At 43.1% G+C, this 10,753-nt stretch overlaps 1 protein-coding gene across 2 annotated transcripts; it reads right to left on the reverse strand.

Moving 5' to 3' along the window:
• Positions 1-1,652: 1,652 nt before the first annotated feature.
• Positions 1,653-8,881, reverse strand: LOC147623742 (uncharacterized). 2 transcript variants are annotated; one of them, XM_086820348.1, is made up of 2 exons: positions 8,413-8,881; positions 1,653-1,994 (listed from the first exon to the last, which is right to left on the reverse strand). In XM_086820348.1, exons 1-2 carry the CDS (start codon positions 8,855-8,857, stop codon positions 1,975-1,977), a joined length of 465 nt encoding a protein of 154 aa, XP_086676474.1. In that variant the 5' UTR covers positions 8,858-8,881; the 3' UTR covers positions 1,653-1,974. The 2 variants fall into 2 exon arrangements, with proteins under 2 accessions (XP_086676474.1, XP_086676473.1); XM_086820347.1 differs by lacking the exon at positions 1,653-1,994 and having other exon boundaries at positions 7,635-8,880.
• Positions 8,882-10,753: the final 1,872 nt, after the last annotated feature.

Genomic DNA, 10,753 nt, shown 5'->3' on the forward strand with positions numbered 1-10,753 from the left:
GTGAACTACAACGATCCAAGAGGATAGATGAGCAACAAAGGGCTAAAGAGCACTTACAATTACAAGAGCCCATCAGCCTTGAGGAGACAAAGGAGGATCCAAAGTGGGTGGAAGCCATTTAGATAGAGTATGCTTCCATCATGTATAACCATACTCCGCGCAACTTGTGTATTGCCCTAACAAGGGCATGGTTATCGACATCAAGTGGATTTACTAGGCCAAATATATATTTGATGGTTCATTGTTAAGGTAAGACTTGCAACAAAGAGTTTTGTGCATATTAAAGGCTCTGACTACAAAGACACATTTGCTCCGACACCAAGATTGTCTACAATCCACAACATCCTTGCTCTTGCAGCACAAAAGGAATGGTCTATCATGCAAATGGATGTGAAGTTCACTTTCTTGAATGGTTATATCAAGGAGGAGATTTATGTAGAACAACCACTTGGTTTCAAGATATGAGGTTTGAATGGTAAAGTTTGCAGTTTCAAAGGCCTTATATGGGTTGAAGCAAGCCCCTAGTGCTTGGAATCAGCAAATTGATCCATATAGGTCTTTCTAGAAGTCTTTGTGATGCAAGTTTGTACACTTTTGAAAAAGGCGATAGGTACAAGTTGATTATTATTTATGTGGAGACTCCGCAATGTCGTGTCAACAATCAACATCAAGTTTTCTTCGCATTTCATTACGTGCCATGCATAATACCACAAGGCTCCTAAAATCATGCTCTCTTGTCTGCAAAGTGGTAGGATGCTGGAATTCTTGCAAATTGGTACACGACAATATCTAGGCTAGATTTCATGAGATTCCTTTCAAAGTTATACATGTCCCCACATTAGGGAGATGGTTTTTTGTTCGAGATAACATATCAATACATGTCCCCACATTAGGGAGATGGTTTTTTGTTCGAGATAGCATATTAAGCCATCGTAATCCTAGCACGAAGCCCTACAAAATTTCATATGGCTATGGGTTTATTTTATAGAACACAAGGTAATGATTACATGGGAATGATACACATTGTGATAACAAGGTTTCCGAGGCTTCTCCCAAAGTTCATGCCATCTTTACAAGAGATTGGTAACAATCTTGGATATGTGGTTCGTGATGGTATGGTAATAGACAATAATCATAGAATCACGATCAAGTTGGTCTTTTACTATCCTTGCTAAGGACCCTCCACAAGTTATTTTTGGGACTTCCATCATTGGGGGAGAAATATTGCAAAAAGAGTGTTTTTCATCAAACTCCCGAGTCATTGCTTTGGAGAAGGAAAATGTGCCCTGACCCCTTAGAGACAACAAGCTTTGGAGCAAATGATGAGCGTAAACCCAAGCAAGTCGAGAGACAATAGGCACTAGCAAAGGTAACAAAAAGATCAAATGGAGAAAAGAGAGGCCAACAAGAGGAGAAGATAAGCTTCGTAGTCAAAGGGCTTACAAGCTTATACAGACCAAAGACTCCTTCGGAGGCTCCCTCTACCTTTGCTTTTCCATCATCTTCGAGCTTGAAGTTGCGTCAGCAACACATCATCCACAAGAGCATAGTTCCTCTTATGAGAACCTACGTCCCACTCCCTTCACTTGTAATGTACCTCCTATTTAGAACATGGGGGCTCATATGAGGACCTATTTCCTACTCCGTTCACTTGGAATGTGCCTTATTTAGAAACTTAGAAAATCCACTAGGAATAAATGTAGCTATGTATCATGGCAAACCATAAAAAACGTAGAGCCCGAGATTGCCCCAATACCCCTTTGGATACTATCCAACGCTTATTTTGGTTGTATTTTCACCTTGAGTCTTGCCCTGAAGGCCTCTTATATTTGTTGGCTTTTTATTGAAAACAATACAAGAACTCCAAAATTAGATGTTGTGTTCTAATCATTGTAGTCCTCCATCCTTGTGTTTTGTGAAGGAAATCACAAACTTCGATCTCTGATGGACTCACTACACGAGTACAAATATCCCCTATGCCTTATTCATGAGAACTGCAACAAGGAGACAAACAAGATCAAGAAACACTCTGACAGAACCGGGTCTTGAAAAATGGATTGAGCAAATAGAGCTCAATAATGACAGCACGTGACCAGGAACATCACACTAAGCAAGGACAAGAGATTGCACGATTATTTACAAATTACGCAATGCAGACAGAATTCATGGTCAAAAGGCAAAAAACCCAAGACCAGGCAGCACCAAGGGGTTTAAAATTCATAGCACCAGACATAATACATAGATACATAGAGGGTTATCAATTAGATACATAGAGGGTTATCAATTACAGACATAGAGGTTTAAAATTCATATTGCCAGACATAGACACATAGAGGGTTATCAATTACATTGCAAGTCACCAATACAATAGACTGAAAAAGCATACCTAGGCGATACCAATTACACTCCAGATCATCAATGCACCAGGTGCACAGAGTTGCACAGTCAGATCCTGTCACCAGCCTGGACATTTCCCAGTCTGAAAGGGGTCTGGTGGACTCCAGGATGTTTAAATATTTGGAAAGTACAAGCTTTGGGAATGGGGGATTATCCTAGAATACAAAGGACCACACTCCTAAAATTTAGGAGAGTTGCTATTTTTGGCCCGCTCCGATGGAAATTCTGTTCGCGTCATTACATGTGGAATTGAGCAGATACCAAGAGTTGGCAAAGTGCCTATGACAGAATGTCTACCAGTTGGGATATTTTTAGAGGTAAAGATTATGGAAGAACCCATCTCTTAGATTGGGACATGTGGCAAGAAAGTGGACCAAAGTGAGACAAGTGGCCTGACACTTGTTAGAAAATGGATCAAAATGAGACAAGTGGCCTCACACTTGTCACTTCAGCTATTGTGTGGCTCTCCACTTGTCATTGTAGCCTTCTCTTGCCATTTTAGCTCATGGGAGGCCCAAATCTATAAATTGGAGAGCTCTCTCTTCATTAATGGAGGCTCTCTTGCTGCACACTAGCCTCTACCACCGTTGAAGGCTTCTCTAATGATGGCTACTCTCTTTCTCTCTCTCTTGAAGGCTGCCCATGAAGAATACCGGCTGTTGGGGACTGTTTTGGAGGCTTCCATCGCGAAGAAATACTGAAGGCAAGGGTATTTAATCATTTATTATGATTTCTAGCCATTGTACTTGTTGCACCAGCATTTGTACTTGCTGTACCTGCTGTACCAGCCACCGTACCTGCTGTACTAGTCATTGCACCTGCTGTACCAGCATTTGTACTTGCTGTACCGGCTGTACCAGCCTCTGTACCTGCTGTACCAGCCACCGTACCTGCTGTACCAGCCACCGTACCAGCTATACCAGCCATTGTACTTGCTGTACCAACCATTGTACCTACGGTACCGGCTGAATGGAGAGTTGTACCTGCTGTACCAGCTCTATTGCATGAAGACCCGTGGTTTTTGGGGAAGAATCACACGGAGGTATATGGATTATATTGTTGGCTCGGCATTTCTACAGCCTATGTTCCGGCTTGGTTGCCTTGTGTTGGGCTGTGTTATGGCATTTGTATATGGATAATCCGGCATCTCCCGTGGGGAGAGTAAGGCCCTCAAAGCTTGTACATGATATTATTCTCCTTGGGTAATAAATACTCCAAGGGGGGGGGTCGGCCCATTCCGGCCTCTATGCGGTGTCACATGTGCAAGATCCATTTTCAGCATTTGTGGATGTTTTGTCCAGCTTTATGTTTTATGCAAAGTGATGATGGATATGTGTTAAGGCTGTGGCCATGTTTAAATGTTTTAATATGCATTGATGGTATCAACAAGTGTGTCAAAGGCCCTAGTCCCTCGGGCACCGCCGCTGCGAGTTACATTGGTATCAGAGCATAGGCTTTCTTGGAAGCGGAGGCTTCCTTCTATCAATAAGGAAGAGAAAAGATCTGGAGTGGGGACCACACTTACCATCATTGCTGTTAAGCATGGCCAGCCGCTTCATAGCTTATGAAGCAAAGCATGAGTAGTAGACAGCTTGTTGATCTAAGGATTTATGAATTCACAGAATTTTATGGTGGAAGTGTGAAGTTGGCTTTATGTGCACACGTTTAGCACTCTTTCCATATGGATATTGTGGATTATATTATCAAGCTTACAGGCAAGCTATATGGAGATATATCTTAGGATATCTTAAGGATATGGTGACGAGATATTTCTTCTGGCTTCATGACCAACCTGGCAAAGAAAAGCTAAGTATACTTTGAGTTTGCAAAGTTAGTGCTTTTGCTATGAAGTGTTTTTGATGTTCACTAACCCTTGTATAGCTATGCAAGGAGAAAGGTGGTGTTGTCTGCCTTGAGATGGTTTCAGGGAAACATTGTTTATGGCTCCCTTTAATGGGATGAATTCTTTTCATGGCTCCCTTTATTGGGATGGATTATATCTATGGAGATTTCTTTCTTGGACGAGATTTATATAGATATTGGGCTTCACAAGCAATTTCTATGGACGAATCTGTCCGAGTTTATAGAGAAGAAATCTTTGGTTATCTCATGGATATGATGCTTTTATGGATTAAGTTCACCTCTACTCCAAGGTGTGTGGTTAGCACGGAGTATGTGGTAAGAGTTATGGTATACAAGGATTATGGTATACAGGTCTATGGATTCCTGGACTTCTTTTCTAGGAATTTGGATCCATCCTCAGGTTTATGGATTATGTTTATGGCTCCCTTTTACTGGGATGGATTATTCTTTTTGGCTCCCTTTATTTGGGATGCATTGGACTTATGGAACTCATGATTCACATACCCTGTGTAGTGTTCTCTTGTCCTATGTGCTCTCTTGAAGATTGTTTCTACCATGTGAGGGTGGAACAATAGAGAGCAGATGGAAGGGAACATGGGCACTTCAAAGGGTAGTGACAAGCACAACATACCCTGTGTAGTGTTCTCTTGTCCTACGTACTCTCTTGAAGATTGTTTCTACCATGTGTGGGTGGAACAATAGAGAGCAGATGGAAGGGAACATGGGCACTTGAGAGGGTAGTGTGAGTTGGTGGCCGAAATGCCTATAAACTATGTGTAGCAGAAATGCGTATGGAACACCAGGTTATCTATGCCTGCGAGTGATTGTTTTCAGGACTCCTTGTTTAAGCCGCCCTGTGTAGTATTTCTCTTGTCCTAAGTGCTCTTCAAGATGTTGCTACCTTGCTTGGTAGAACATAGAGCCAATGGTAGAGAATATGGGCACTGAAGTCGGGCTGGGCGTCAAGGCAGCTCCTTGGTGATCTACATGGATTATGATATCTGGACTTATGGGACTGTTTTGTCTCGCCCATTTACTTGGGACATGGATTATGATATCTGGACTTATGGGACTGATTTGTCTCGCCCATTTACTTGGGACATGGATTATGATATCTGGACTTATGGGACTGATTTGTCTTGCCCATTTACTTGGGACATGGATTATGCTATCTGGACTTATGGGACTGTTTTGTCTCACCCATTTATCTTGGGACATGATTTTGATATTGGTATTATGGAGACTTATTTAGTCTCGCCCATTTCTTTGGGACATGGATTCTTCAGTTATATTGGATTTTTTGAGACTGTCTCGTCTCGCCCAATCGATGGGACATGATTATATCTTGAATATATGGCTTAAAGCTTAAAGTTGCGGACAACTTTTAAGAAGTTGGGGAGGATGTCACCAGCCTGGACATTTCCCAGTCTGAAAGGGGTCTGGTGGACTCCAGGATGTTTAAATATTTGGAAAGTACAAGCTTTGGGAATGGGGGATTATCCTAGAATACAAAGGACCACACTCCTAAAATTTAGGAGAGTTGCTATTTTTGGCCCGCTCCAATGGAAATTCTGTTCGCGTCATTACATGTGGAATTGAGCAGATACCAAGAGTTGGCAAAGTGCCTATGACAGAATGTCTACCAGTTGGGATATTTTTAGAGGTAAAGATTATGGAAGGACCCATCTCTTAGATTGGGACATGTGGCAAGAAAGTGGACCAAAGTGAGACAAGTGGCCTGACACTTGTTAGAAAATGGATCAAAATGAGACAAGTGGCCTCACACTTGTCACTTCAGCTATTGTGTGGCTCTCCACTTGTCATTGTAGCCTTCTCTTGCCATTTTAGCTCATGGGAGGCCCAAATCTATAAATTGGAGAGCTCTCTCTTCATTAATGGAGGCTCTCTTGCTGCACACTAGCCTCTACCACCGTTGAAGGCTTCTCTAATGATGGCTACTCTCTTTCTCTCTCTCTTGAAGGCTGCCCATGAAGAATACCGACTGTTGGGGACTCTTTTGGAGGCTTCCATCGCGAAGAAATACTGAAGGCAAGGGTATTTAATCATTTATTATGATTTCTAGCCATTGTACTTGTTGCACCAGCATTTGTTCTTGCTGTACCTGCTGTACCAGCCATCGTACCGACTGTACCAACCTCTGTACCTGCTGTACCAGCCATCGTACCTGCTATACTAGTCATTGTACCTGCTATACCAGCATTTGTACTTGCTGTACCGGCTGTACCAGCCTCTGTACCTGCTGTACCAGCCACCGTACCAACTGTACCAACCATTGTACTTGCTGTACCAGCCATTGTACCTACGGTACCGGCTGAATGGAGAGTTGTACCTGCTGTACCAGCTCTATTGCATGAAGACCCGTGGTTTTTGGGGAAGAATCACACGGAGGTATATGGATTATATTGTTGGCTCGGCATTTCTACAGCCTATGTTCCGGCTTGGTTGCCTTGTGTTGGGCTGTGTTATGGCATTTGTATATGGATAATCCGGCATCTCCCGTGGGGAGAGTAAGGCCCTCAAAGCTTGTACATGATATTATTCTCCTTGGGTAATAAAATACTCCAAGGGAGGGGGTCGGCCCATTCCGGCCTCTATGCGGTGTCACATGTGCAAGATCCATTTTCAGCATTTGTGGATGTTTTGTCCAGCTTTATGTTTTATGCAAAGTGATGATGGATATGTGTTAAGGCTGTGGCCATGTTTAAATGTTTTAATATGCATTGATGGTATCAACAAGTGTGTTAAAGGCCCTAGTCCCCCGGGCACCGCCGCTGCGAGTTACAGATCCAATGCACAAAATGAAATGTCTCTTTACTACATGGTGAGCAAATCCATTTGTAATCTCTTGTTGCTCACTTTCGACACAATACCTGAGATGACAATGCAGCTCCAACTAGACTACCAAATTCCAAACACTAAGCATGAGGCTGATAAATTTGAGAAGCTGACAAACTGGCATCCGATAAAACACAAGATGCTTTAGACATCTTCCCACTACAATTCCCACATAGGGGATTATGACAACATCATAAGCTTCCGCAGGTGAGGCATAGCATACATAGCGGACAGCCGACCCCTCAGTCCCCCTGCTCTGGAAGAAGACTACTCCTACTTATCATCTACAAATTAATAAGGCTGCTAGTTCAGGAATTAAAGCCTCCACTTTGACACTCAAATGTAACTTCAAATGCATAGCTTGCGACCAGAGACTGGAACACAATTCAGAAGTACAAACTGAATTGAACAAACCAAACCATCACCCTCAAAAGTGAAAGAATTAGAGCATTCTTGCTCAGTTTCATTTTGTGAACCCAGTGACGCAGACATGATCAATTAAATGTTGGCCGGGTGACGAAATCCCCTTCAACAGTGATGAGGATAATGACTAAATTAACAAAATTTTCTGTTCACGCAGCAGTATACTATACACAAGATTCTTGCTTGCAGCAAGGAGCACAACATGATAAACTACTGATTTAGCAGATGAAGCCAGGAGAAGCCAAGCACACTAGTCCACTTTGGTGGGTTCAGCTTAACAGCCCATCAAAACAAACATTATGCTGATAAGGGCAGTCGGGGTGGAGGCAAAAATCTACTACATCAACAACAACCCATCACAAGGCTGCAACTGTGAACATCATTGCAGGTCTGTTCAAAGTCCTAGGTATATCAAACCAGTGGAAGGTAGACCTAATGCTTCCCTACACAATCCATGTCATCTCAATAGACCTAAAACTAAACATCCCATCCGAGACTCTCTGCAATGTTTGGTGCACTCGCAAAATGCAGGTGTCTAGCTATTATTGCGTTGCTGCTGAGCTCTCCTCCTCATCATAGAAGATATCTTGTGCTTGCCTGATCCTGAGCTGCGGGCAACCTTGGGTGGCTCGACAGGTGGGCGCTCTGGATCAAACTTCCGAATGGACAAAAGTTCTCGGCCACCACCTCCACGAAATGTGATGCGCACAGTTACCTCTTGGCCTACTTGGAAAATGGTCCTAAGGCGCTCAATGCCACCAGAAAACCCTAAATCATTAGCAGGAAGATAGCCTTCTCTACCAGAGGGCATGTCTACAAAGTAACCCACAGGCATGACATCACGAATTTTCACTTGAAAGGTATCAGGGTCACCTGGTTGAAGCAGCTTCTCTGGGTGTATGCCAAGCTCTGAGAAGCCCTCACCAGGGTAGTAGAACGGGGTACCATCGGGAGAGTAGTATGATACATAGACCTTCCCTCTGAAGGGGCTTCTGCTCTCTGATATCCTTTGGAACCCTCCAAAATGCCGCAGCGCGCCATCACTGGCCCTAGAAGTTCTTACAGAATTGCACCTGTTGCCGCTTAACCCTTTTGCTAGAGATGCTGTTGTGATAGGAGAAGAGAACCTAGCTCTGCAGCAGATCGCCTCCGACAGACGCAAATTGGTGATCCTTGCAAGAGATGCCTTGGAGGAAAGGCAATGGGAGAGAGATCTTGTTGCAGAGGTAGCTATGACTGCCATGTGGGGAGTGTAAGACGCAACTGCACAGTTAGGGTGAGCGTTTGGTTGTAGGTCGAGAAGATATTTGTTCTGCATAATTTACACAATGCATTCCCCTTCGTTTCACATGTGGGCGGATAACTGGACTTAATTTGGATTGTATCGCATCAAGCTTGCGATCTTGCTCTATACTTTCCACATGGCTTTGGTTGACATTAATGCGGTTGTCTAGCGAGCCAGGGTCCATGTGGGGATGCATGCATTGGTTGGAATGATAAGGTTTTTTGCCTCGCACCATTTGCATTGAAGATGTTAGAATTGTGCATCCTATATTGATGGGATGTCAGGTTGGCACTAGATTGGTCAATTCTCTTTTCTAGATTCACTAACCTGGAGCAAGGCTCGTTTGCTACTAAGGGGAGCAAGGCTCGTTTGTGGAGACGAAGTTCAAGTTCATAACCCTCTACTTCAACCCATAGCATACCACATTGCCTTACAATATTTTTTTTTTCTCTACATGGCCTTACCCCAAGTAGCCCTTATGTTAACACAATCACTGGTTGTGCAAGTGATGGGTAAGGCAAACAAAGCACAACAGCCTGACAAGCTAAGCATGAGAAGAAAGGGTAGTGCTACATTAGCAAGGCTAAGTAGTGGGCAACATAAGAGTATTGAGGGGAGAGGTCAAACAAGGAGGAGGTGCAATGGTCCTCTTTACAAACCTACATTCTTTTCGAGAGAAAAAAAAATGTCTCATTTCTTGACATCCATGCTCAAGAGAGGGCATGGATGTACGCACCTCGACAAGAGGACAACAAAGCCTCAATATTGGTGATTGGGTCCCGCAATTTGGATATGAGGACCATCCACATCATACTCACAAAGAACCGTTGTCATGACATCAATGGGTCGGAACCAAGAACGCGACCGGGGGCATTCACCACGAGTTCCATATGGTAGCACGTGAGTGTAAAGGAAGGGGGTCATGGAAGGGAGGGGAGGTAATGTTTATAAGATATGGCTCATTTATAAGGGAAATTTTTCCATATATAAGGGGTATTTTCACATTTTGGTACACATAGGTGATGTCTCCTCATTACTACTAGTAGGGAACGTGGATGGGTTTCATGTTACAAACATTTGTTAGTGGGTTCCAAGATGTAATCGACCCTCGTTTTGATTAAGTGTCTGGCCGACTTTGATTGGCATCCTTTCTAAGTGTCTATACAAGTTAGTGTAGACATGAAAGTGGGACTTTTTAACCATTCTAGCAAGTAAAAAGACAAGCTCTTGAGCTCTCAAGATTGTGCAAGCTCTCAAGCTCTCTTCCATTGTATGCTATTGAGTTTATGCCCCATTAATCAAAGAGTGGGACTCCCTTATCTCTTCTCTACTCTCTATTTACTTGAATGATTAAATTGCTTATGGTATTCTCCTATTGTGTGCATGCTTAATGAGTGTGTATGTGTAGTCTCCATTGAAGCTTGTTCTTGCCCTCATTAATGGCATGGAGCTATTCTTGGATAGACTTCTCATATGAGCTTGTGGGTTTGTGAATCAAAGGTTCCCTTGGTTGAGCTTGTGAATGGTGGGTTTATGCTTCTTGTGTGCATTAGGGGAATGTTTGCTTCAATCAATGCTTTGCAAATGAGGGTGAGAGTGATGAAGTGTGAAGAACAAATGTTTGCCTATGTATATGTGATTTCTAAGCGTTGTTTATTCTCTTGATTGGTGTTGTGGGCAAAGGGATGGAGGGATTGATTGAGCAGGGGAATGGTAGGAGTGTCATGTGGTAGACTATGAGTGTGTGAACTCTCCCGCAAGGGATAAGCCTCTATACACTAACTTGGTTTAGTCTCCGGATTGACATTATGTAGCCCATACACTTTGTGAAATAGATTGGCTATACTTAGAACTATGTGTAAGGTAGGAAACTCTATTCCACAATGGCACTAGTGCTGGGAATGAGAGCCTACATTAGTTAAGTGCCAT

Source organism: Cibotium barometz, chromosome 26 (genome assembly GCF_041138505.1).
Source record: "Cibotium barometz isolate CiBa-2024 chromosome 26, ASM4113850v1, whole genome shotgun sequence".
Lineage (NCBI taxonomy): Eukaryota > Viridiplantae > Streptophyta > Polypodiopsida > Cyatheales > Cibotiaceae > Cibotium > Cibotium barometz.